A 27507-nucleotide genomic window follows, 5' to 3' on the forward strand; every position below is an offset into this window, starting at 1 on the left:
TTCATACTCAGTCCAAAGGGGGTGCAGAGGGTCAGCTGTGATCTTGGTGGCTAAACTCAGTGTGTACCGGTCTGTCAGGAAAGAAATGCTGAACATTTGCTTCCCAGTTATCTCGCTGCCTAGTTTAATAACCTTGCCCAGTTTGTTCCTATTTTGTAAGGACAGTGCTCCTCCCCAACACTGAATACAAAAGATCAGCACACAATAAAAGTCTTGTAAAATAATTTCAGCATAGTGCTGTCAACATTAAAATTTCTTAGTTTGTGCAGTAAATGAGAAATATATATATATATACAGAGCTATGTGCAAGTAGGCTAAATACTAAATGATAAGTTATTAAGGTGCATGGTGAATAATGGAACAACAGAAGTAATATGAACAATATAACTGTAAAGGTAAAAATGAGATAAATAAAGTGATCATGGTGCAATGATGGATAAGAAACATCAGGAACCAGAGCTGTATGAATACTGAAATAGAAAGGATAGAATAAAGTGATGTAGTGCATGAGATAAAGTAGAGGCAGTTAAGGTGCATGGCAAATGGAAGGAAGTAAAAACAGCAAAGTTCACAGCTGAGAGTCTGCATGGGTGAGAGGTGTTGGTGTCAGGAGAAGCTCAAAGAGAGTCTCGTTTATTAGAGAGTCCCGACCAAGACAGGCAAGTGCAACAAGTCTAAACTTTGTTCAGAAAACTTGACCTGGTGTTATTTGGTGACAACCCCCCCCCCCCCCCCCCAAAAAAAAACTGAATCTATAAGGTAAAGAAGCAGAAAAGATCTTCACATCAGGGAGCTCCCATTAATGCCGACTCCCCCTTTAATGGGAGCTCCCTGGTGTACAGATCTTTTCCACTTCTTTAAACCTATTAGTTTTTGGATCCAGCACAGACTGCTAGGGTTGATCTCTCCTCTTCATTCATGACGTTGTTTCCTGAATCTGTAAGGTATCCATCCTGTCTTCGTTCGAGAGTCGCCTGATGCAGCTGGAGAACTCCATCATCCCGGTCCACAAGCAGACGGAGAATCTGCAGCGTCTGCAGGAGAACGTGGACAAGACCCTGTCCTGCATGGACCACGTCATCAGCTACTACCACGTGGCCAAAGACACGGACCGGATCATCAGAGAGGGGTCAGACTTATATATTTGATGATGTGGATTTAGACCTTAGAGAAAATGTAAAATGTAAAAGAAAATGAAAGATGGGTCATAATGTTGAGGGTTTTTTTCTGTTTCAGGCCAACAGGCAGACTGGATGAATATCTCGCTTGTATTGCAAAGATTCAGAAAGCGGTGGAATACTTTCAGGATAACAACCCCGACAGCCCCGAACTCAACACAGTGGTGCAGTATTAACCTTTGTCTTTAAACGTATATATACCGCTTTATTAAAGGAGCAATCAGTGAGATATCTACTGAATTAAATGATACAGTGAGCTTACTATAACAGCTGTCTGCAATGTTTTGAATTAGCACTGCAGTACCCCATTTTAAACACTAGGTGTCAGAGTTACATACTGCTCCCTTAAAGCTGTAGCTCTACTGACAAAGAGGTGGAAGATGTGATTGACACAGCTCTCAGTTTCTGCTTGAATTTCAATTTGTTGTTCAAACATTTATCAGAAGGTCTTTTTTTGCACACTGCTGTCATAAAAAATAAAAACCAAATAGTTGTCGTTTGTTTTTTGTTCTGCAGAAAGCGCGCTTTGAGAAAGGCAAAGAGCTGCTGGAGGCGGAGTTCCGCAGCCTCCTGACGCGCTACAGCAAACCCGTTCCCCCGATCCTCATCCTGGACGCCATCAGCGTGGATGAGGAGCTGGAGGTGCAGGAGGACGTGATGCTGGAGCACCTGCCCGAGGCCGTCCTCCAGGACATCATCTGCATCGCCGGCTGGCTGGTGGAGTACGGACGCAACCAGGGTACGCCGGTGACGGTTAGCTTGTCAAGACCTGATCAGTACAGAGAGAATTTTTTTTTTTTTTAAGCTTTGAACATTAAAGGGATACTTCACCCGTTGAAACATGGATCTGTGTTGACATTGGGTCATATATGTAGAAATGTGAAATACATTTTGAAGTTGGTGCCTTCTTGGCCGTGAAAAGGCAGAAAGTGTCTTTTTGACTCATGTGGATGAAAGACACCAAATCCCAGAATGCACAGCACCACAGGCCACTCCCACTAAGGTCCTCTTATTTCCGCTCTTTCTCTCTATCTGCAGATTTCATGAACGTCTACTTCCAGATCCGGTCCAACCAGCTCGACCGCTCCATCAAAGGTCTGAAGGATCACTTCCGGAAGAACAGCGCCTCCTCCGGGATCCTCTACTCGCCCGCCGTCCAAACCAAGCGCAAGGACACGCCCACCAAAAAGGCTCCAAAGAGACCAGGTCAGTAAGGGGAGGGAGGCTTCTCAGACTTGTGATTTTCGCTTTTCACTCCACTTCAATGTTCAATCAGCACACTCCACTTTAGAGAGATCCGTCTAACACACATGAGTCTGCATAATGAAGGTTATCCAATCAGAGAGCAGCTTCCACACATCACACGGAAATCCATCTGATCAACATCCAGACACATAATGGAGTTTCAAGGACCCTCAGCGACCTCTACACACACACACACACACACACACACACACACACACACACACACACAGACACTCTCACACACACACACACAGACACTCTCACACACTCACACACACACACACACACACACACACACACACACACACACACACACACACACACACACACACGTCTCTGTTTCTCTGTGATCTCACTCTGAACTCAGACTAATCCTTCATCCTCTCCTCCTTCATAATCCCGTGTTGTGATGATGACAGTCTTCATCCCAGGTAAACACAAAGCTTGAGTGTGTGCGCCTCGTGCTTGCTTCTGTCCGTGTGTGAAATCAGAGACGGAGATTAGTTTGAGCAGAGACGTGAAGCCAGCAGACGTTTCTCTGTTCCCCGGAGAGATGTTGTTGTTGTTGTTGTTGTTGTTGTTTGTTTTTAGAGTAGAATGAAGCTCGTAGTGTCACTGGTGGTGTGTCCTGCAGCGACTGTATCAGAGAGTCAAAGTTAGGATTAAGAAACACACACCCCGACAAAGCTAAACCGTCACTCGAGGCTGCTGATCAACCTGATAAGTCGACCCAGAGTTTCTTTGAAAGGGGCGGAGCTAGCAGCATATGAACTGATCGTTAAAGGCTTTATATGCATTTTTTCACACTTTTCAGAAATCAAGTATATCCTCTGAAAATAACTCTGTGAGTCATGACTGTCTACAATGGGTGTAACACCCGAGTCCCACTGTCTGTGATGTTTTCAGAGTTTTCAGAGTCCTATCTTCAGTTTGTTTACATCGCCAGGACGGCCGGCTGACTCCTCCCCTCGAGTATAAAAGTTGTTTAATTGAGGGACTAGAGAAAAGAAGAATAACATACTGTACTCACTGCTTAACTGTGTTTCTAGATCACGCTTATTTCTGGTAAAAATCCATCTGCTGGATCAATAAATCACATCACAAGCCTTTAACATGAACAAGTCGGCCAGCAGGAGGGAGGGAGGAGTCATATTTTACAAACTCATTCATTCAACTTGCAGCCAATCACATTGCACAGCTCGCACACCATGAACACAAAGCATCCCGCACTACACATGTTCTTAATATTAACCTCCTAACCTCTTCATTTAGGCGTGCAATGTCGCCTCTAAATGCCCGGCAGCAAGCGTCCAATCAGGCGTGATCCCCCCAAAGAGGGAGCTTGAAGCTTCTTTATAAGTGGACGCAGACACAGTATCACCTTAGCTCTGCAGCCCCCACTCCTTATATTTAAGAAAAAGTTAAAGGTGTGAGGATGCAGGATGACAGGTTTCCCCTCCTTCATGGTCGCCGACTCGCCGTCCGAGACGCTTGCTGCAGAAGCAGATCTCGTGTAGAGCATCGTCTCGAAACTCAGTTTTTGAAATGACTTCTAAAAATGAGTGGTTCAAGTTTTACCCTGAAGTTATTTGAAGTGCTGATAGCTCGTTTAAATCCAGTTGAAGTAGACCCTGCAGAGTTCAGTGTTTGTGTCAGACTCTGTGTGTGTGTGTGTGTGTGTGTGTGTGTGTGTGTGTGTGTGTGTGTGTGTGTGTGTGTGTGTGTGTGTGTGTGTGTGTGTGTGTGTGTGTGTGTGTGTGTGTGTGTGTGTGTGTGTGTGTGTGTGTGTGTGTGTGTGTGTGTGTGTGTGTGTGTGTGTGGTCGTAATCACGTGTGTAGTCTTCTTTGTTCCTCTTGCATTAATCTGTCCGCTCTGTTTAAATCATGGAGCCGTTCTTTTGTTCTGTTTTGATTTATTCTCCTGCTGACGGCTCGGCTTGATTCTAATGAACTCGATCAACACTCACAGCTCGCCCTGCTTCTGCTGCTGCTTGTCCTGAAGAGTCAGAACGACGACACATAACGATCAGAAGGAAACTTTTGTTAGGAAAAGGTTTCATCCAGATGTGTAGAAGTAGTGATCTGATCTGTTCAAGCTCCACTCATCATTCATTTCTTCTGTATTCATAACTGAGTGAGAGACTGTGTGATGGATGAGAACTTGTTTTTCTAGCCTCTTTAAGCTCGTCATTTTTTGGGTCTTTAGAATATTTGATGTAAAGTCTTAAAGGTTCCATATTCTTCTTGGTTTTATATGCTCTTTAGTGTGTTTTACAAGTGTCCTGTGCATGTTTAGTCACATCTATGTGCAAAAATTCAAAGTCCGCAGAAACGCGGCTTCTCCTACGTCCTCCTGTTAGCTGTAGCATTAGCCGCATGTAACGCTCGGTTCTAGCCCCCCTCGATAAAAATGTGTCAGTCCGACGTCATTGTCAGTGTGAGATCACTGATCTAATCTGCAGACCAATCAGAGCAGACTTGGCCCACGTGGGGTCTAACAGTGTGGGCTCAACAGAGTGTAGCTGACGGACTCAGAGCGTAGAGGGAGCAAGGAGGAGCAGGACATGAAAACAGACACTTTCTTCGGACTTTAGCTATTGTGAACGTACAAAAGTAGGTACATAGATGAAATATAAGAACCCCAAAAAGGACATAATATGAACTCTTTAAGTCATGCTTTCTCACTCAGCATGCAGACATTTAAAGGTCACATATCCTCCTCCTCTTCAGTTTAAATAAGTCTCAGAGCTCCTCAAAACATGTGTGTGAAGTTTCTTGTTCTAAATCCACTCTGATCCTGTATTTGATCATGTCTATAAACCCCTCTATTTCAGCCCTGCTCAGAACAGGCTGTTTCTGTGTCTGTACCTTTAAATATGTTAATGAGCTGTGTCTGACCACGCCCCCTCTCTGAAAGGGCTTGGGTGTACTCGGTCTTTCTCGCTCCATGTCCTTTTGTTTACGGTGAGAAGGCAGACTCAGAGGGCAGAACAAACACCTAGCTGTGGGAGTGTCACCCACCTGGGGGAGGGGCTACTGCCCTTTGTGATGTCATGAAGGGAAAATCTCCAAACGGCCTGTTTGAGCACACATTTTTGGACTTTTCTCATCATTGGGGGGTTTGTAGACGGACTAGAGACACATGTTAGAGTTAGAGAAACATGAAGTGTTTATATGTGACCTTTAACCTTTTGGTGTCATGTCGATGGTAGTTTCCTTTCCTCTTGACCTGAAGCCGAGGTGCAGCTGAAGTGTTTGAATGAATGATAATGGATGATCTGATGCGTTCAGCTGGATGCTGCTCTCTTCTGCCCCCTTGTGGCTTAAAGTAAAAATGCAGCTTTGTGTGCTCCATGCTTACTAACTCGCTAATGGAGCTACGATACTGTGTTTTTAATATGTTGAATGTCTAAAGCCTGTAACAGACTGTTATGATGATGTTAGTTATTAATACTGAATGTTTTATTGTGTTGTTTGTGTTTACACCTGAACCTAACCTGTTTATTCTGCTCTTACATGACCCCGGTTTATGAGCACGTGTACCCCGGTGTAGTAGCTGTAGTCGCTCTGTCTCTCTCACCGGTCCTCCTGTTTGTGTAGCTGTGGTGTTAGGCTGTGCCCCCCCCCCCCCCCCCTTCACATACTGTACCGCCTGTCTTGGGGTGGTGGTCGCTGTGTTTCATCACCGAGCTCTTCCTTTTTTTCTTCCTCTTCTTCTTCTTCTGTTTCTTGGCTGTCTGGACCTGCTGCCCCCCCTCCCCCCTCGCCCCCCTCCTCTTCTGGACTCTGTGGTCTCTCTGTGTTTATGGGACCAGGGACCATTCGAAAGGCTCAGAACCTTCTGAAACAGTACTCACAGCATGGGCTGGATGGGAAAAAGGGGGGCTCTAACCTCACTCCTTTGGAAGGTAACGCACCTCGGTCTGTCTCTCCGGTGTCTTCTCTCTCTCTCTCTCTCTCTCTCTCTCTCTCTCTCCTCGCTCACAGTGGACCCGTGTTTATGGCGTGCGTCCATGTTGTTTCTCATTCAGAGAAACAACATAAAGCTCCTCAGTCACAACAGCTCCATGAACATGCAGACGTTACAACGAGCAGAAACCACGAGGCAGACATCTTTAAATAAACGTTTCAGTGTTTTTAAAAGTAGAAATGAACTGTAACTATAACTTCAGGATCTGCTCCTGGATAACTAACGAAGATTCACTACAACATTTATTTTTGGTCCTCAAATCACAGCTGAGGCTTTTTGTTAAAGAGCCGTCCTTTCACTGTATTTATCATGTAAGTGGAAATGATTCATTCAGCATCCTTTAAAAGAGGGCCGTCAAATTATACATTTTTAAACTTGTGATTAATCGCTTCATTTCAATAGTTAATCACGATTAATCGCATGTTTAAAATTCCATTACTTTGCATTTAAAAATAAAAATCGTCAGGCTTTTATTTTGAATTTACTTCCTGTTTGAATTGAACTCTGCTTTTATTTTGAAATAAAGTAAGGGGCCCTCTGGTAGAAATGATGATATTTAAGATGAAACAACCTTTAAACGCTGCACTGACTCCAGAGCTGTTGTGACCTTTTTCTCTCTCTCACACACACACACACACACACACACACACACACACACACAAACCTGACTGTAGTGGGTGTCCCCTGCTCTCCTCCCCCTCCGCTGAGTGCTTGGTTGGTGGTGGACGGTTCAAATCTTCCAGGTTCAGGTTTACCCCCCCCCCCCGGCCTAGTCACGACCCCCCAGGTTTGACTAGGCCCCCTGCTGACCCTCCCCCCCCCCACCCACCAGGTTTTGATCACGACCTGCGGGTCAAACACCTGTCTGACGCCCTGACCGAGAAGCACGGGGCCGCTGCAGGTGAGTGCCGGGAAAACGTGGGGGAAGAGAAGGAACACAGCGGGGGGTTATAAGACGGGCGCCATTTTTTATTTGACCACACACGGTCAGCCTGCAGAGTTAATATCAACAAACCTTCATAAATAAATAAATACAAACACACTGAAACTGCTTTTTAACAACCTGACACACAGAATAGAAAACGTTCTGTCTGACTCGACCTCTCCCGGCGCTCCTCTCAGGGAAGGACGACGTCCTGGACATCGAGATCGACTCCTACATCCACTGCATCAGCGCGTTCGTTAAGCTGGCTCAGAGCGAGTACGCCCTGCTGGCTGAAATCATCCCCGAGCACCACCAGAAGAAGACCTTCGATTCCCTCATTCAGGTCAGACATGACTCACCTGAGGTCAGTGGAGTTAACGGAGATCAGGTTTTAATGTCTTCTCTTCTCTGCGTTCCCTCGTCCGTCCACAGGAGGCGCTGGACAACCTGATGCTGGAAGGAGACAACATCGTGTCGGCGGCGCGCAGAGCCATCATGCGTCACGATTACTCGGCCGTGCTCACCATCTTCCCCATCCTCAGACACCTGAAGATGAACAAGTCCGACTTTGACGCCACGCTGCAGGTAGATCATCCCGACCGAACGTCAGTCTTTAACCCTCATGCAAATGTTTCCTCTTCATCTGGTCATCATTTTGTCTGTTAGTGCATATGGCACATTTTTTGTAAGAAAGTCTCTCTTGACACATTTTGGAATGCACATTTTATTTTTTTAATAGATCAATAGAACACTGAAACATGTTTACGACCCTCTGAAGTCACTCAGGACAAAAATGTCCACTTCCAAAAAACTGCTTTAAAAATAGAACAGATTGATATTTTTTTTCTACTTTTTTCTGCATAAATCTCTTAAACAACTTCAGCCCTGCTCAAAACTACAAAACATCCAATCATTTTTAGGAATTTAACCCTTTAAATGGCTGTTTGATTACTTGATGTCACTGTTGTTATTTATGAAAAAAAACACAAACATGAGTTATTTTCCATAAAACAAACATTTGGTGGCTGGGGGATTTTTTTTTAAATCAGTCTTGGATATGTCAAAGATTATCCAAAATATTGACTTTGATGCATTGTTAGTTATTGTATAGCATCAGATTTAGGAATTTAACCCTTTAAATGCCAGTTTGATTACATGATTCTGGCATTTAAAGGGTTAAATTCCTGATAATTACTCAATATTTGATAGTTTTGAGCAGGACTGAAGTTGTGTAAGAGATTAATGCAAATAAAAAGTAGAAAAAAATAAATCTGTTCTATTTTTAAAGCAGTTTTTTGTCCTTGGTGACTTCAGAGTAAATGAAACTGATGCCTGAGGGTAAACTATGTTTCAACGATGATCTGAAGCTTTTTTTTTTTGCCCGTGTCTTTAGGGGACAGCAGCGAGCACCAAGAACAAGCTGCCGACCCTCATCACGTCCATGGAGACGATCGGAGCCAAAGCTCTGGAGGAGTTTGCAGACAGCATCAAGGTAAGATGCTCTCAGTTAACCCTCCCATCACCCAATCACTGACCAGTTCAATCCATCGTTAACCAATCCCCTCTCTCTCCTCAGAATGACCCCGATAAAGAGTACAACATGCCCAAGGATGGAACGGTCCACGAGCTGACCAGCAACGTAGGTCAACGCTCGCTCACCTCGCCGCTATGTAACCGTTTGCTCTCTCTCTCTCTCTGCACCTCGAACTCAAACACCTTTCTGCAAGAGGTCCTCTCTGTTTGTCCGTCTCTGTGCGTCTCCATGGAAACTGCTGACAGCGTCGGGCAGAGAGCGTGTGTGTGTGTGCGTGTGTGTGCGCGTGTGTGCGCGTGTGTGCGTGCGTGTGTGTGTGTAATAAACACAAGCCGAGGTGATGCTAACCTTGACCTCTCCCTCCCACAGGCCATCCTGTTCCTGCAGCAGCTGCTGGACTTCCACGAGACGGCCGGAGCCATGCTGGCCTCACAAGGTACACACACACACACACACACACACACACACACAGTACACACACACACACACACACACACACACACACACACACACACACACACGAGCTGTTAGCTCATGGTTATGTCAGACCTCCTGCTGGCTGCACAGACACTGTTTCATTTAGTGTTCATATCAGCCATGATGGTTACATGTGTGTACATTAAGACCTCCAGTTAACACTTCATTATTCAGTATAAACATTGACCGGTAAACGTTTCTTGTTTTGGCTCTTTGCTTTAACACGTTGGGCTGGAAATGAAACAACGAGGTTCAAGTGCTGATTGTGTGACACTCATACACGCTTTTATAAAGTAAAAGTTAAACACAGTATGGTTGTGAAAATGTCGCTGTGGAACTGAGCGGCAACCTCCACTCTTCAAAAATGAAGCCGATGCGGAAGTGTAAAATCCTGCAGTTTGTCGAGTGTCCGCTTGAGCACAGGAAGTCACATACACACCCATTCAAAAAATATATTTTTTTACAGCATGAATCAACATGTTTACAGCCTGGTTCAAGGTCTGATTTAGTTATTGTCATCACTCTGGCACACACTGTACTGCAAAATCCTCCTGCCTGCTGTTGTCATGGCGATTTCAGGCGCTGTTTGCCTTGTTTGTGCGGACACAGTCAGGAGAATGAAAGGGTTAAGTTGGAGAATCACGAGGAAGCTTTAGTTACGCTTAGCTTCACGGGTCCCATGGTTTTTATTTCCAGTCCATGAACGATGAGCTAAAACAAGACACGGTCCAAACACTTAGACAGCTGTGCTTCATGAATCCAGATGTGTCTGTTAGTTAGTACTGATGATGCTGCTGCAGGAGGTCATCTTTGGAAACATGAGATATGAAGATCCATCACTCTGGACCTTCTCACTGATCAACCATCAAATCAACACTTTTACCTTGTCGTCGTCGTCCCCCCCCCCCCCCCCCCCTCATTCTGTATCTGTGATGTGTTTCCTCTGACGTCGTGCAGCTTCAGACTCCTTCTCTCCCCCTGCAGCCGAAACCTCTGTGACGCCCTTTCTCTCCAGCATGAGTTTAAAGTTTTCACTTAATATTTAACAAAAGATTCATTCATAATTTCAAACTGGATTTGGTTTGGATTTTTCTTTGGATTTTCCTGTTTCTGAAGGATTCTGGCTCCCTTCTGTCCCTCCTCTTGATTGCAGCTTTTCTTTCCCCGCCTCCCTCATGTCCTGCCTCCTTCATATCCCGCCTCCCACATGTCACGCCTCCCTCATGCCCCGCCTCCCTCATGTCCCACCTCCTTCATATCCCGCCTCCCACATGTCACGCCTCCCCATGTCACGCCTCCCTCATGCCCCGCCTCCTTCATGTCCCGCCTCCTCGCTGCCTGGCTGACGACAGTTTGCTTACTCTGCACTAACAAATCTCTTCTAACCTTTTTGCACTTTGTGCCTCTTTCTCTTCTCCTTGCTTCCGTCCTTTAAGTACTGGGGGACACTTACAATATTCCTTTAGACCCCCGAGGTAAGCACAAGTACCACCGACTTTTCAGGAAGTAGTACTGTTTGTTAATAAAGTTCAAATCCACCGTTAAAAAAAGCATCTTTAACTGTGTTTATTTTATGATCTTTTGATTGACGTCCACAAATGTCAAACAGCAGCCGTCAGATCCGCTGCTGAGTAGTTAGGCCCCGCCTATGGAAGCAAATAAGAGACATAATTATTTGAATTTTAACAGCCACTGAATGTTAAATATTTAAAATTTAAACACCACTGAGTTCATAGCACTGAAATATTTTACTTACTGAAAACAATGTGTCTGAATTTATTTGTCCTGAAAAATTCAGATCCAAAAATTCAAGTATCATAAACAAAAAGATTCAGGTTGCTCAAATTCGATTTGTCAAATTCAGATCTAAAAATACAACTTGAAAAAAATTCAAAATATAACATGAGTCAAAATCAACTGGTCAAATTCAGATCCCGCCCCCCTGTTCACCGTTTTTTCTGAACAGCAGCGTCTTTTTTCAACTATTTCAATGAGTGGAGAGTTTGCAGCAGCAGAAGGCGGCCGACAGGAGAAAAAACTCAGCGCCCAGCGTCTTTTTTCCGAGCACTTTTTTATTTTTTTATACGACCGCTCCGAGCGCTTCAAGGTGAACATTTTTGAGAAAGGCGCCGTTGACGTCACCGCCGCTCTTTTCCTAATCTATGATATTCCCCGTAGTTTTACCGCCCACAGATCGCGTCTTGTACTCACATCCTCCTCGCTCCGTGTTTGATCGGGTAATAAACGATCTAAAATATTAAACATGCAGTTAAAAAGTAACGGAGCAGTGTCGCTCACACAGCGGCCGTTGACAACAGACTGTTGCCATGGAGACAGGACGGACTTGCAGTGCTTTTCTTGTCAGCAGGCGACCGTCCGGAGAAAAAGCACAGCGACCAGCGTCATGCAAGAGCTGCTGCCAACGCTCTCTCCTCATCGAAAACAATTTAAAACGGACGCTGACGCTCAGAGAAAAACGCTAAGTGGACACGGGGCTCTGAGAGTTTTCTGCGTTGGTGAAGTTCTGTTTTTAACGCCGCAGGTTAAAGGTGTAACACATCGTTTTTAAAGAGAAAATGACAGACGTGTTGTTATCAGATCAGAACTCATCATCCAGTCTGTTTTTAACTTCTAACTTTTCTTCCAGAGACGAGTTCATCGGCGAGCAGCTACACCTCCGAGTTCAACAAGCGGCTCCTCAGCACGTATATCTGTGAGTGCAGAAGAAGAAGGTGAACGTCTCTGTTGTGTGATTGGCTCTTGCTGGAGTCTTGATGGTATCACCTTGTTTCTCCTCTCAGGTAAGGTTTTGGGGAACCTGCAGCTCAACCTGCTCAGTAAATCCAAAGTGTACGAGGACTCGGCTCTGAGCGCCATCTTCCTGCACAACAACTACAACTACATCCTGAAGTCGCTGGAGAAGTGAGTCGTTAACATTTAGTGACAGAAATGTGAAACTATGATCACCTGTTGAACTCCTGAAGGGGGCGCTAAACACGTGAACGCTAAAAGGCCGTAGCTCAGACAGTCAGAGTTTCTCCTCCAGCCTCTTAGTGTTTATTCTGGTTGGTCCCCACTCGGCCGTTTTGGACGCCCCTCAGTTTGCCAGATATGAGAGCAGTTATCAGGTCAACAGGTGTTGCAGCGATGGAAGAGAAGTGGTTCAGATAGAAGTGATTGTACCCGACCTAAAAAGCCTCTGCATGTTTCTAATAAGCTCCACGAGCAGAAACGTGCTCAAACTAGGATCAATATTGGAGATGCTTTTTGAAAAATGGAGAGAGGTTAGAACACAGAAAGGTTTACAGACCCATGCAGAGCTGGATAAACACTGAAGCTTCAGAGTCCACCACATGGTGACCTGTGTGAGCATGGACTCTAGAGAGGAGGGGGGGAGACAGCTCTCTATGATGTTTAGAATTTAGACTGCAGTACACATTTTAAACACTAGGTGTCAGAGTTACATACTGCTCCTTTAATGCCTGATTTAAATTTTTTTTAAATAAACCAAGAGAAACAGAAAGTTAAGAAAAAAAAAAAAAAGAGGATGTTTGCTGAAAATGGATGAGGTCATTTCTTGATCTGATAAAACTATTTGAAGGAGAATCTGAAGGGAGTGAGCTGTCAGACTTTGAAGTGTCCCTCGGTCTGTTTCAGGTCCGAGCTCATCCAGCTGGTGACGGTGACGCAGAAGAAAGCGGAGAGTTCGTACAGAGAGCTGATCGAGCAGCAGATCTACATGTACAAGAGCAGGTAACCACGCTGCTCACACAAACTCTACTACATCCTGATAAACCTGTGAATGTTCTGACTCATCTCTGTCTGCGTGTCACAGCTGGGTGAAAGTCACCGAGCACCTGACGGACAGGAACATGCCCGTCTTCCAGCCCGGCACCAAGGTCAGAACTTGATTTTTATTCTCTCTCTCTTAAACTCTGGTGCAGACGTGTCAACTTCAACACGTGTGTACGATCTCTGGCACTGAAGAGGCGTTTATAGTGTGCCAGTTTTTTTAAAGCAGAGGCGCAGTGAGGCCCCCGGTGTCTCTCTGACGGGTCATCATTGATGTGTTAGAACTTTAATGTTCATACTGAGCGGGACCTGGACATCAGAGACCCCTCTTTAATATCTCAGTTCTTTCAGGGTCTTAAAGTACGAGCATAATTTAGTAGTAGTAGTCATTTTTATTTCGGTCAACATACAAAGTTCTCCACTAGGACATACGCAGAAATGCTAGAACAAAAATACAAAATCCACAAAGGCATTCATGAAAAGACAAGAAAAAAAACCAAAAAAAAAAGTTTTGACCGGAAAGGTGTAGGCTGAAGCTTTAGCTTATTATACCTACCCTTGTTACAAATCTCTTATGTATAAATCTTATACATTTTTTTGTACATTTATTTTGTACAGTACTGTGTTCACTTTCTGTTTGTAATCTTTGCTGCTGTAACAATGTAAATTTCCCCGTTGTGGGATAAATAAAGGATTATCTTATCTTAACAAAATTTGTTCCAAGATTTTCTTTAAAAACAAAACAAATGAAACAAATCAGTTTTGAGCAGATTTGAGATCTACTAGATCGCTGAATTTTAAAGCGTGTATGTTAATAAAAAGTGCGTTAGTTGGTTCGTAATAATCAGATCTATTTACAATTCTTATAGCTTTTTTTCTGTAGCATGGAAATGGGATGAGTGTTGGTTTTGTATGTGTTTCCCCAGACCTCCACACAGTAATGTATGGAACTATGAGTGCACAATACAATATATACAGTGAGTTTTGATTCAGGAATTCTTTAGTTTTACAAAGTGTTGCAATGGTTTTAGATATTATTAATGTGTGGTTTCCAACATAATTTAGGATCAATTATCACCCTCAAATGTATTCTCATTCACTCTTTCTATCTCAACATCATCAATCATCATTTTTACTTGCTTATCACCAAATACTATGAACTTTGTTTGACTTAAATTCAGTGACAACGTGTTGATGTCAAACCGTTTCTTAATGGTATTTCATAAGATGTGTAGAAAAAAAAGATTCAGTCGGAGGCCTGGATGGTCCCTGTGATCGATGTAACCGAGTTTCTCTCCTTCCTGCAGCTGAAGGATAAGGAGCGCCAGGTGATAAAAGACAAATTCAAGGTGAGTTTCACCCGTCCTTCATCACAAACCCGAGAGCCTCACAGTCGTAATGTGACCGTGAGAAACAAACAGACAACTCTTTTTTCTTCAGGGTTTTAACGACGGCCTGGAGGAGTTGTGTAAGATCCAGAAGGGCTGGGCCATCCCGGACAAAGAGCAGCGAGACTTCATCCGTCAGTCTCAGAAGAGAGTGGTGTCTGACGCGTACAGGAGCTTCCTGCAGAGGTGAGAGCGAGCGTGACTTTTCATCAAACCTCTAGCAGTTCTGCCCCCCCAAGCTGTTAACTGCCCTGTGATTGGTCCACATATTCTCCTCTCCTGGACACAGAGTCAAACAAAGATAAATATGATCTTTACATCTTGAACCTCTTGTGTTTTTAACGTAGGCTAACAAGTAGCATGAGCTAACAATGCTATCGACTTGACTTTTTTTAGATTTATTTTTGGGCTTTTTTTTGTGCCTTTAATGGAGAGACAGAACAGTGGATAGAGTTTGAAATCAGGGAGAGAGAGTTGGGAATGACATGCGGGAAAGGAGCCACAGGCTGGACCCGAACCTTGGCCGCCCGCCCAGGGTGCGCGCACTAACCACTGCGCCACCAGCGCCCCAGAATTCTACACTCGTCTCCTCTCTTCTTCTTCTTCTTCTGTGCTATAACTGCAGTGTGATCAAGTGCTGCTCCACACTTATCATCTCCAACTCCTAAACAATACGCTCAGCTTCAGTCGCCATGGTTACCTGCAGAGAAACATGGGGACCTAGTACTGAAAGTGCAGAGCTAGGCAGACACATCAACACATGTACACTGGAATGCAGCATTATATCAGCGTTCTAGATCTTTCCCCCGTTCCAGCCAATCAGAGCCCTCCTTGCTCTTCACACTGACAGCTTCTCGTTCCTCTTTTTTGTCTTCCAGATGTGCCAACATCTCGTTCACCAAGAACCCGGAGAAGTATCACAAGTATCGAGCGGAGGAGGTGGAGGAGATGATCGAGAGGCTGTTTGACACGTCCGCCTGATTAGCCCCGCCCCCTCATCCTCACGCTCTCTAAACAGACGTCTCCCTGAACACAACACGAGCTGCTCTCAGAGAGACGCTCGCACCCCCTCCCCCCCTCCTCTCTCTCTTTGTTTCTGAATGTTTTGTACAAAGAAACCAACCTGATGTATTTATGTAATGTAGCCGCCGCAGCTTCACATTTCAAACTAATAAAGGGAAATGAGAGGATGAGTGTTTTATTTCAGAGGAAAACACAGAGCTGAAACTATCAGACTGAGCTGTTTCATTTGCACTTCACAAGAGGGGCAGATATAAGATTAGTCTTCTTTCTGATCCTTTTCATTCAAAATTTGAGATTTTATGTTTGTTTGTTTTTTTCTTAACTTTATTGTTTGTTTGAATTAAATAAAATTTACAAATAAAAACAGTTAGTTTCCAGAAACAGCTGATCCTTCCTGAACGTCCGCTGAGGTCAACGACAGGAGAAACACATCGTTAAGGAGCAGACAGAGAACATGGTAACGAGCATTCAGGGTGGTTTTTTTTTTTAACTGCGAGAGAAACGTTAGAAATACTGTCAATGAGACGATTTTTTTTTCAGGTTACGTTTTTTTTTTTTTTTTCAAATACTCTTTATTGAAAATTTCAATACAACACACAATACCCCCACCACCCCAAGTGACCAGACAGTATATTCGACTAAACAGAAAGAATTACAGAATAATATAGAAAACAAATGAATAATAATTAAAAAAAATAGCAATGTAAAAAAGAAACTAAAAAAAACTATATATATGTAAATTTAAATGTTCTTACAGTCTTGCACATACACATGTATATACACAAAAGGAAATAAGAATAATACTAAAAATAGATATTAGACTTAAATTAAAAAACAACTACAATAACATAAATTTATCATATGAATTCAGAAAAAATAAATGGTGTGTTTGATGATTAGTGTAAGAGGCAGTAACTGAAAAGCTCCAGTTTCACATGAATGTAACAGTGTGATGTCACAGGGACAGACTGGAGCGTGCTCAGTCGATCCCACATCTGATCCAGTGGAGACAGGACGGTGGATAGAGTCAGAAATCAGGGAGAGAGAGAGAGAGCGGGAAAAGGAGCCACAGGTTGGATTTGAAGAGAGACCAAAGACGGATTTGAACCCAGGCCACCCGCTTCGAGGAACATCGCACTAACCACTAGGCCACCGGCTACCTTTCTTTATTTAGTTGTTTATTTAAGATATTTTTCGGGCATTTTCTTGCCTTTATTGGAGAGGACAGCTGAACTGTATCCACTCCTAAACTCACCTGCTGCGCTCTCATTGGCTGGAGGAAACACACCAGCTCCGCCCAGAAACATCCCGAGTCAACCAGAACAAAGCAGATCAGTAAAATCCAGTCAGAGGACAGAGTCTCTGCAGACACAGTCACCACCACACATGTACGGAGGCCCAGAAGGGACAAATGAAGAAGTCTACTAACTCTTTATTTAAAGTGACTTCTTTCAGTCGATGACAGCAGCTGTCACTTGTTGCTAGGCAGACACAGATGGCGGTTATTTCACAGCTTGATCATTATGTTGTGTAGTGCACCATCATGGAAATACAAAGACACCTTTTCTCATATCTCACGTTACAACAACAACAACACTCAGGTTTCCAGAAACACTGAATCATCATGCAGCAGATTCTTAAAAAAGTCTAAACAGACACAGACGACAGCGAGGCTCTCTGAGGTCCACGCTGATACATCGAGCCACAGAACAGATAAGAAATGATGCTGAAGGGACTGGAAGGCTCAATCCAAAACCTCCTCATGAGCCTTTAGCAGGGGCGAGTCTAGAGTCTGTTGGGGCAAAAATCAGTTGGGGGCCCCTGTATCCTGCGTTCATCAGCATCATGTCCCGACGCTTACTCCTCTTCCTCTTTTCTACTTTTTCTTTTTTTCTCTCCTATAGACAGAAAATTCCATCTTCATCTTTCTTTGTTGGGCAACACGAGTGAGTGCAGTCAGATGGGGCCCCCTTAGGGAGGTTTCTGTCCTGTCGTTTTCCACATGTCGCCTTCCTCTCAAAAAGAATCCAGACTCGAGACGTCTACTTCCAACTCTTTCAGAATGTGATGCACCTTGAAGAGTTTCTAGGTATGCATCTATGTTCAGTTGGCTCCTCCTCCTCCTCCTCTTCTTAAAGGTCAAAGGTCGTCGTCTTTACTTGGACGTCTCCTCACTGCTCGCCGTGTTCACCGGCTGCACCGCGTGCACCTTGTTGACGGCGTTCCTCGTCCTCGGCGAGCAGGTGAACACCTTCCTGAAGCCTTTCCTGAAGTGCTTGGAGACGAGCGCGTAGACGACGGGGTTGAGGCAGGAGTTGGCGTACGCCAGCAGGTGCGAGAGGATCCGCAGGACGTAGGTGGCGTGGTTGAGCGGGAAGCGTCCGGACCACATGCAGAGGACGACGAGGTGGTGAGGCAGCCAGCAGACGCAGAAGAGAGCGGCCACGACCACGATCATCTTGGTGACCTTGCGCTTGGCTCGCCGCGACTCCGACGCGTCCTTCGCGGGGTCCACGCTCGTCCACAGGTGGCGGACGGTGCGGGCGTAGGTGAGGCCGAGCACCAGGACGGGGACGAGGTAGCCGAAGACGAACGTGCACAAGTCCATGACGAAGCGCGGTTTGGACTCCCAGGCCGGGATGCACAGCACGGCGCCCGCCAGCTCCATCTGAGTGAAGTAACTGAGGTACGGAGCGGAGAACAGCAACGCCAAGAGCCAGAGCAGCACGATGGAGGCGATGGCGTTCTTTGGTGTCCTCATCTGTCTGGAGCGGAGCGGGTAGCAGATGGCCAAGTACCTGAAAGGTCAAAGGTCAAAAGAAGACAGCGTTCAGGTTAGTTTGAATTTATCATTAACAATCCTTCCAGTTAAGTTAGAAAACACTCTTTCTGATGCGCTGGTGGCCCAGTGGTTAGTGCGCACGCCCCATGTACAGAGGCTGTAGTCTTCATAGCTGGCGGCCCAGGTTCAAATCCCACCTGTGGCTCCTTTCCTGCATGTCATTCCCCACTCTCTCGCTCTCTGATTTCTGACTCTATCGACTGTCATAACTCTCCATTAAAAGCACAAAAATAAATCGTACAATATGTCATTGTGAAATCAAATGACTGTTTTCTCTGGTTTAAATAGACCGTGCATTACGATGGATGATGCAACATCCAAAATATTCAGAGCTCCCCCTGCTGGCTGGCTGCAGTATAGGTCATAAACCTCGCCTTGGGACACAGGTCAAACTTTAAACATGTCAAAGAAAAGTTTACGTTACCAATGAATAACAAAGTCGACTTCGACTGTATGCAGACGACGCTGTGATGTATCTTCACCAACATTTTTGTAGAATCGATCCGCACTGTGAGATTATTTGAATATTCAATGTAAAAAAAAAAACAAAACACTCTTTCTTGCTTTGGTTCAAACTTGGAGATCTAACTACGTTTATTTCACAACCTTCTCTGGGAACAGCGTCTGAAATAACTTCACTCCTCCTGCCTCAAAGGCGGAACCAGCTCCACAGCTGACCACCTCACAGTGCAATATTAACCTTAAAAACAAAAATTATATAATGTGAAAAAATATGTGTGCAATAACCTCAGGTGCAATAAGAGATGTAGAAAGTAGAGACAAGAAAACATATTTATATTTTAATTTCATTGTACAGTGTCTCCCCCCCCCCCCTTAGCTTTAATACAGAGTATAGCTTCTGTACAGTTTATTTTAATTTACTTATTTATTTATTTGTACTTTTCTACTCTTTTCTTTTTCTTTATAATTCTATTCTATTTTATATATAATTGTAAGTTTTTTTGTAGAAGCTGACTCATGGAGAAACACACAAAAATGAGTCCGTCTTTGGAGAATAAATAAATGTTTGAAATGAATTTTGGTCTCGACATCCATCCTCAAAGTGTGTGTTTAACTTCGCAGACAGAAAGCTGCAGGTTATGGAGTTGATTGAAGCTTTTCTCTACTGAATGATTTTCATTTCCTCCCGTGTATTATCTATCTTATCTAACACTGCAGTGACTTCTGGAGAACGATCATTAAAAACAGGAACTGAATGAATATCTGAAATCAGTGCAGCCTGACTCTGAGTGTGTTTATTTACACACTGATTGAGCTTTGCCTGTCAGTGGTGATGGTTTGGAAATGTTCATCAATCAGTGCTGATTGGAGGAAAGATGAGTTATGAAACAAAGTGAAGAGCACATTTCCCCTTTTTTAAAACTAAAAGACAAAGTTTAAAATCTCTCTTTTTCTCTTGATTGCTCAGCAGGTAAGTTCTAAAACGCTTCTCTCTGACAACATTAGGATCTGATCAGGTGTTTTTTATTCTCACCTGTCCACAGAGACGGCGGTCAGCGTGAAGATGCTCGCGTACATGGTGAGAAAGATGATGAAGTGAACGACTTTACACATCACGGCGCCGAACACCCACTGGTCCAGAGTGTAGATGGTGGCCTGGAAGGGCACGCAGAACACGATGAAGCACAGGTCCGCTATCCCGAGGTTCAGGATGAACAGGTTGGTGGTCTTCATCTGTCCCTTACGAAACAGCACCGCGAGCACCAGAGAGTTCCCCACCGTGCCCACGAGGAAGATGAGCGCGAAGCTCACAGAGATGAGCACGGACTCCGCTTTCCACGAGGAGGAGGAGGAGGAGGAGGAGAGGTCCATCTTCATGTGATCACTCATCACTCACAGCACACCGGTCACATATCAGTCCATCGACGTGAACTCTCGGCTCGTGGAGACACGCGCGTCTGCTTTACGCGCGCGCTGCGTTTCCACCCAGGCGACTGACCCGCGTGAAACATTTAATAGAAGAATGTTAAACACCCAGAGAGGGTTTGAATGAGATGCATTCACCTCTGTCACTTTAACCCCTTAAAGACAAAAGACAAAGATTGCAGATGCTTTTTGAATTTTCAAAATAAAATTGAAAATTAATTACAAGAATATTATTACATTCTTTTAATTAAATTCGGGGAAACAAAGGACAACTATGATCATGAATGATTAAATAAAGGAAGTAACTAGTGAGATAAAAGTCACGTGACCAGGTGAACAGCCTGTCACACCTTCATCAAAATTAACACATTATATGAAAGTACTTGATTGAGTTCTGTGTCCGAGGAGTATTAGGGACCACATTAAACAGATTTATTTTTGTAGATTTTGTGATTTAAGTCATACATTTATGAGATTAAAGTCGTTATTTTATTCTCTAGAAGAAGAGCAGCAGGTGTCTGTACTAAAATGACAAATATGGAGCATGTTGTGAAGTTATAGTTTAGTAAAGGTTTCACTAATCAGAATCAGAATCTTTATTGGCCAGGTGTGCTTAAACACAGAAGGACTTTTACTTTGGTAAACTGTGCTCTCTTTGTACAAAGGTGTAATATTAAATATCAACAATAAACACAAAAATAAACAAACAGACTAAACATGAGGTAGATACTTCCGGTGCAGTCTGTAAAACAAGAGTTTGACAAAAATATCCGATTAGTTGTGTCGGAGCTTTACGTATGCAGATGTTAAACTACAAATGCATTTGGCACATCATCATCATCATCATCATCATCATCATCATCATCATCATCACATTGTCATTAAATATTTTCAGAATAAAAGAACCGGACTGGGAGGAAATCGTCTCTTTTGTGGCAGAGAAAAAGGCTTTAAGGATTCTATTCTCATCATTTTCTCGCGGGCGGATGGCTGATCTTCTGATTGGCTACAACCTTTCAGAATAATCATTTTAAACACAGCCCGATTTAAACTGAGTAACGAATTTCACACCGTAAAATAATGAGTTTAATCCCCTAAAAGTAAATCTTTAATCTGGAACATTTAGAAACAAAATGTGGCCCTGTAACACTCACAATCAGTCTCCTGTTGAGTTTTTTTTCCACACACCTGTTGAGTCTCATGGTTTCATTTGAGTGTGAGAGCAGTCTGCCCCCTTGTGGTCACACTGAAGTACTGCAGTGTTGACTAATGACCGCACAGTGAAGGCCGGAAGTGTTTCCTGTTAGAGCTGCCATCAGACTGTTTCATGAGGAATACAGACACACACAGGACAGTTTCATCTGCTCATATTTACACACACACGTGTTTATATATAAAGGCCATCAAAGTCAGGTTGGAAATATTTTGACATTTTTAAAGTTTTATTCCCAATTTTTTCCCCTATATATATTGTTCCATATCTGAAGTACACATTCTGAAGAATCGTCAAATTTGATATTGTATTTTTAGACTGTTTTGGAATGTTTTTCCTCTCCCCAAATTTGTCACAACCGAAACATAAACTATGATAAAAACAATATTATGTTTACTTCCCTTATGTAAAGATTATTTTTACAAATTTTTCACAATAAAAATCAATAAAAAATATATTTTTTTAAACAAATTTCAATTTTTAAAATTCTTCAAAATCGTTGTGCAGTCTTTCTTTCTAAAATGTAAAACACTGATCAGATTGATTTCAGAGTTAATGATTTATGAGATGGAACATACAGTTAACCAATCAGTATCATAACATTTTAGTTGATAACTCAAAATATAAACTAATAAAACAGAGGTTGTCATCTCTGCTCCTGAGCATGTTGTTGGTTTCCTTTCCTCTCCTGTTAAACCTGCGCTAGGGGTCCAAAGTGGTCAGGCCCTGAGGCTGGACCATCATGTGAACAGTTCGTCCCGCTCCTTTAAGGAACATAACTAAACTCAGACGTGTTGAGTCCAGAGTGGAGCGGGAGATGATTGTTCCTTTTTGTTTCATCAGGGATTGATTATTGTATTTCTCTGTGTGGGAGAGCAATGTGTCCCCCCAGAGGAGCTGCTTCAACAGGCAAGGCAGGCGAATGCTTAGGGGCCCCCAGACCAATAGGGGGCCCCTGAGGGATGACAAACTTTTAACCACAGCAGCGGAGCAAAAATGTGCAAATTTTTGCAATGACAGTAGGAAACCTCCCCAATAGGGGGGCCTCAGCGTTGCAGCATTGTTGCTGTGAAAACCAAAGTTTGTAAATGAAAGTCTACAAAGAAGAACGAGGAGGAGGAAGCGTCAGGACAGTGGAGGACATGATGGTTATGAACGTGGGTTGTAGGGCCCCCGATTATTTCTTACCTGGGGCCCCGACAGACTCTAGAGTCGCCGCTGTGTCCATCCAAAACCTAAAGGTTAACCACATGTCGGAAAAAAGATCCAATAATGAAAAGCGTCAATCAGGACCAATGTGGAGCATCAAGAGGATCTAACCACTGTGAGGGGGCGGGGCCTTCAGACAGGTAAAGGTGGGTCATATATTAATGCACAGTTAGAAGTTAAACCGAGAGCTGTGATTGGTCGCTCTGTTGCATCACCCCCCCCCCCCCCCTCGATGAGTCCTGTTTGGTCTGTTCAACGTCTGAACCCCTGCATCCTCTTTCTCTGACTTCACACACACACGCACACACACACACACACACACACACACACACACACACACACACTGCTGGTGAAAAACACACTGGGACACATTAACCTCCTCCGGCAGCTGCACAAAAGCAAACAGCCTCGCTCTAAATTTAAACAGGTCTGCTGTTTTTATCCGGGAGGAAGCTGCTGCTTCTGTTTCCTCCTCTGGGAGTCTGAGTCACTTCAAGCATCAAACATCCTGGAAGACCGAGGAAGCTCGACGAGTCTGGAGAGAGAACGGGACCGTCTTACTGCTCGACATGTTTCTGAGCTCAAAGTCATTCTCATGATGAACGCCTTAGTTCTTATAACACTACTCAAATTCTGCATTTAATTGATGGTTGATCATAACAGTGAGATTTTCAGGATTTTAATTCATATTTTAAAGGAGCAGTATGTAACTCTGACCCCTAGTGTTTAAAATGGGTACTCCAGTCTAAATTCTAAACATCATAGAGAGCTGTCTCCCCCCCCCTCCTCTCTAGAGTCGATGCTCACTCAGGTCACCATGTGGTGGACTCTGAAGCTTCAGTGTTTATCCAGCTCTGCATGGGTCTGTAAACCTTTCTGTGTTCTAACCTCTCTCCATTTTTCAAAAGCATCTCCAATATTGATCCTAGTTTGAGCACGTTTCTGCTCGTGGAGCTTATTAGAAACATGCAGAGGCTTTTTAGGTCGGGTACAATCACTTCTATCTGAACCACTTCTCTTGACCCGCTTCCATCGCTGCAACACCTGTTGACCTGATAACTGCTCTCATATCTGGCAAACCGAGGGGCGTCCAAAACGGCCGTGTGGGGGCGTGTCTTAAAAGCGCCTACCTTCTCTGGTCCAAACAAATCCAGAGCATTCAGGAGCAGAATCTAAAGTTAGAAGGAGGACATACTGGCTGCTGCATTGTTGTCAGAGAAGCACTTCAACATGTTTCCTTAATGATCAGATAGTAAGATACCTTTATCATCTCACTCTCTACACAGCTCACTGATTGATCCTTTAAAAATAATTAATTTCAGGCTGACAGGTACACTTCTCCTTTTTCACCAGCAGATGGCGGCAGACACACAATGAATGACTTTAAACTGTATTCAGTACACAGAGAGACCTCATGAGAGGAGCTGCACATGTCCAGCATCCTCCGGTCACGTCCGCAGAGAGACGGGCGGCTCAGAGCTTCTGTGAGGCATTAAGTCGTTGAGTTTTCCAGCTGGTGATAACAGCTCCCATCACTGACAAATTAAGAGCTCGTCTTCGCACGGGTATCTTCTGGGAGCGACTTGTTGAAGCCGAAGAAAATGACCTGAAGATTAAAGCTGGCATTGCTCACATTTCACAGTGGTTCATCAGAGAGTTTTTCTATTGAAACGCTCCGGGTGGGATCGCTGAGAATGAAGATAAGCGTCTCACCCTGACTGGTTTGTTGCACGAGGTAACACTCAGACGTATCAGATCAAGACTAACCTGAGTCATGTTGGAGATACCGTCTGCTGCTCTGTGCACCGTGAGGTCAAGAGCAGGAGCCCCTCAGGCAGGAAATGACATCATCACCTGTGTGTGTGTGTGTGTGTGTGTGTGTGTGTGTGTGTGTGTGTGTGTGTGCTCTGGGCGGGCAGTACAGGAATGTTGAACGCAGCCTGCTGGGTGAGAGTGGTGACCAGACGCTGCTGCAGGCTGGCAGTGACCGCAGACGGGAATATTTGAACTTTAACGAGAAGAAGCCATTAGAGTCAGGTGGAGGCAATGAGCTCTGACCACTGAAAACACCACAACAGCTGCTGTGGAGGAGGAACAAATAATCGAGCTAACAATGTCCTTAAAAAGAGAGACAAACTATTTTGATGTATTGATCTGGATTTGTTTTAATCAGAGAAGGTAGGCGGTCTTCAACCAGTTTAAAGAAGTCTCAGAGCTCCTCTTCAACATGTGTGTGAAGTTTCTTGTTCTAAATCCACTCTGATCCTGTATTTGATCATGTCTATAAACCCCTCTATTTCAGCCCTGCTCAGAACAGGCTGTTTCTGTGTCTGTACCTTTAAATATGTAAATGAGCTGTGTCTGACCACGCCCCCTCTCTGGAAGGGCTTGGGTGTACTCTGGTCTTTCTCGCTCCATGTCCTATTGTTTACGGTGAGAAGGCAGACTCAGAGGGCAGAACAAACACCTAGCTGTGGGAGTGTCACCCACCTGGGGGAGGGGCTACTGCCCTTTGTGATGTCATGAAGGGAAAATCTCCAAACGGCCTGTTTGAGCACACATTTTTGGACTTTTCTCATCATTGGGGGGTTTGTAGACGGACTAGAGACACATGTTAGAGTTAGAGAAACATGAAGTGTTTATATGTGACCTTTAACCTTTTGGTGTCATGTCGATGGTAGTTTCCTTTCCTCTTGACCTGAAGCCGAGGTGCAGCTGAAGTGTTTGAATGAATGATAATGGATGATCTGATGCGTTCAGCTGGATGCTGCTCTCTTCTGCCCCCTTGTGGCTTAAAGTAAAAATGCAGCTTTGTGTGCTCCATGCTTACTAACTCGCTAATGGAGCTACGATACTGTGTTTTTAATATGTTGAATGTCTAAAGCCTGTAACAGACTGTTATGATGATGTTAGTTATTAATACTGAATGTTTTATTGTGTTGTTTGTGTTTACACCTGAACCTAACCTGTTTATTCTGCTCTTACATGACCCCGGTTTATGAGCACGTGTACCCCGGTGTAGTAGCTGTAGTCGCTCTGTCTCTCTCACCGGTCCTCCTGTTTGTGTAGCTGTGGTGTTAGGCTGTGCCCCCCCCCCCCCTCCTTCACATACTGTACCGCCTGTCTTGGGGTGGTGGTCGCTGTGTTTCATCACCGAGCTCTTCCTTTTTTTCTTCCTCTTCTTCTTCTTCTGTTTCTTGGCTGTCTGGACCTGCTGCCCCCCCTCCCCCCTCGCCCCCCTCCTCTTCTGGACTCTGTGGTCTCTCTGTGTTTATGGGACCAGGGACCATTCGAAAGGCTCAGAACCTTCTGAAACAGTACTCACAGCATGGGCTGGATGGGAAAAAGGGGGGCTCTAACCTCACTCCTTTGGAAGGTAACGCACCTCGGTCTGTCTCTCCGGTGTCTTCTCTCTCTCTCTCTCTCTCTCTCTCTCTCTCTCTCTCCTCGCTCACAGTGGACCCGTGTTTATGGCGTGCGTCCATGTTGTTTCTCATTCAGAGAAACAACATAAAGCTCCTCAGTCACAACAGCTCCATGAACATGCAGACGTTACAACGAGCAGAAACCACGAGGCAGACATCTTTAAATAAACGTTTCAGTGTTTTTAAAAGTAGAAATGAACTGTAACTATAACTTCAGGATCTGCTCCTGGATAACTAACGAAGATTCACTACAACATTTATTTTTGGTCCTCAAATCACAGCTGAGGCTTTTTGTTAAAGAGCCGTCCTTTCACTGTATTTATCATCTAAGTGGAAATGATTCATTCAGCATCCTTTAAAAGAGGGCCGTCAAATTATACATTTTTAAACTTGTGATTAATCGCTTCATTTCAATAGTTAATCACGATTAATCGCATGTTTAAAATTCCATTACTTTGCATTTAAAAATAAAAATTGTCAGGCTTTTATTTTGAATTTACTTCCTGTTTGAATTGAACTCTGCTTTTATTTTGAATGTTTGTACTGTCTTAAGCTGAGAGTACTCTACTTCCTGTTTGAATTGAACTCTGCTTTTATTTTGAAATAAAGTAAGGGGCCCTCTGGTAGAAAGGTTAGGTACATGATGATATTTAAGATGAAACAACCTTTAAACGCTGCACTGACTCCAGAGCTGTTGTGACCTTTTTCTGAAAAGTGGAGCAGGCAGAAGACGGAGAGGATGAAGTTTGTCAGCCCTTGGGGGGCCCCCTACTGGCCTGGGTCCCCCAAGCAGTTTCCTGCCTTGCCCGTTGACAAGCAGCGCCTCTTAAAGGTGCAGTACACGTCTTGATATCGGGCCTTTAACGCTCCACCTTTTAAATATTCTGTTCAGCTAAATCTCTCGTCTCCTTTGACTTTAACTTCCCCCGCTCAGCTGTTGCTTTCTGGTGGGACGAGTGGAGGAATGCGTCCCCCGGTACCTCAGTGTGGACGATGGGAAACAAAGCAGCCACATATTTGGGGTAGGTGAGGTTCAAACTTTAAATATCTGACTGAAGCTGAAACTTGTCATGGTGAGCTGCAGGGTGCTGTTCAACTCGTCCTCTGTGTTTGAGGATATGAACAGTCATGGTGGCTCGCTCGCTGAAGCCCCCACACATCATGATTCCCTCATTAAGTCTGACTCCGAACCCACAAGTGTCAACACTCGCGGGGAGGCGGACCGAGCGGCGGTGACCTCAAAACATCTGCTCTTTACAACAAACACAGACCAAACCCACTCATGACAAAACTCCACAGGCTGATAATCGGTCACTTTGCTCGCTCTCTCTCTCTCTGTCTCTCCCTCTCTCTCTCTCTCTCTCTCTCTCTCTCTCTCTCTCTCTCTCTCTCTCTCTCT

General features: G+C 44.2%; 2 protein-coding genes and 1 long non-coding RNA gene across 15 annotated transcripts in view; 1 reads left to right on the forward strand and 2 right to left on the reverse strand.

Annotated features, from left to right (window-relative positions):
• The window catches only part of exoc7 (exocyst complex component 7), an 18079-nt gene extending 2382 nt beyond the window's left edge, over positions 1-15697 (forward strand). The window contains exons 3-22 of one of the 13 annotated variants that reach the window (XM_061027873.1): positions 945-1129; positions 1237-1342; positions 1695-1917; positions 2217-2384; positions 2843-2854; positions 6239-6331; positions 7226-7294; positions 7516-7661; positions 7751-7903; positions 8712-8810; positions 8895-8957; positions 9222-9288; positions 10766-10804; positions 11977-12042; positions 12131-12251; positions 12987-13082; positions 13165-13228; positions 14429-14470; positions 14562-14695; positions 15388-15697. In XM_061027873.1, coding sequence (XP_060883856.1) covers positions 945-1129; positions 1237-1342; positions 1695-1917; positions 2217-2384; positions 2843-2854; positions 6239-6331; positions 7226-7294; positions 7516-7661; positions 7751-7903; positions 8712-8810; positions 8895-8957; positions 9222-9288; positions 10766-10804; positions 11977-12042; positions 12131-12251; positions 12987-13082; positions 13165-13228; positions 14429-14470; positions 14562-14695; positions 15388-15490 — 2049 coding nt within the window. In that variant the 3' untranslated portion in view covers positions 15491-15697. The remainder of the gene's footprint in view (positions 1-944; positions 1130-1236; positions 1343-1694; positions 1918-2216; positions 2385-2842; positions 2855-6238; positions 6332-7225; positions 7295-7515; positions 7662-7750; positions 7904-8711; positions 8811-8894; positions 8958-9221; positions 9289-10765; positions 10805-11976; positions 12043-12130; positions 12252-12986; positions 13083-13164; positions 13229-14428; positions 14471-14561; positions 14696-15387) is intronic. The other 12 variants (XM_061027875.1, XM_061027877.1, XM_061027879.1 and 9 more) reach the window with 12 other exon arrangements.
• Positions 1-27507, reverse strand: part of LOC132955169 (uncharacterized) — a 102660-nt gene that overhangs the window by 38171 nt on the left and 36982 nt on the right. The window lies entirely within an intron of this gene.
• Positions 17492-20361, reverse strand: LOC132955849 (galanin receptor 2a). Its single transcript, XM_061028904.1, has 2 exons — positions 19870-20361; positions 17492-18330 (listed from the first exon to the last, which is right to left on the reverse strand). Exons 1-2 carry the CDS (start codon positions 20223-20225, stop codon positions 17688-17690), a joined length of 999 nt encoding a protein of 332 aa, XP_060884887.1. The 5' UTR covers positions 20226-20361; the 3' UTR covers positions 17492-17687.

The sequence above is a fragment of the Labrus mixtus genome, chromosome 21, assembly GCF_963584025.1.
Source record: "Labrus mixtus chromosome 21, fLabMix1.1, whole genome shotgun sequence".
Taxonomy (NCBI): domain Eukaryota; kingdom Metazoa; phylum Chordata; class Actinopteri; order Labriformes; family Labridae; genus Labrus; species Labrus mixtus.

Bases quoted from the DNA above. Each gene is read 5' to 3' on its own strand.
- LOC132955849 (XM_061028904.1), bottom strand. From the start codon at position 20,225: ATGAGTGATCACATGAAGATGGACCTCTCCTCCTCCTCCTCCTCCTCC. The intron at 18,331-19,869 runs GTGAGAATAAAA...TTGACCTTTCAG, and splicing joins ACCGCCGTCTCTGTGGACAG to GTACTTGGCCATCTGCTACC.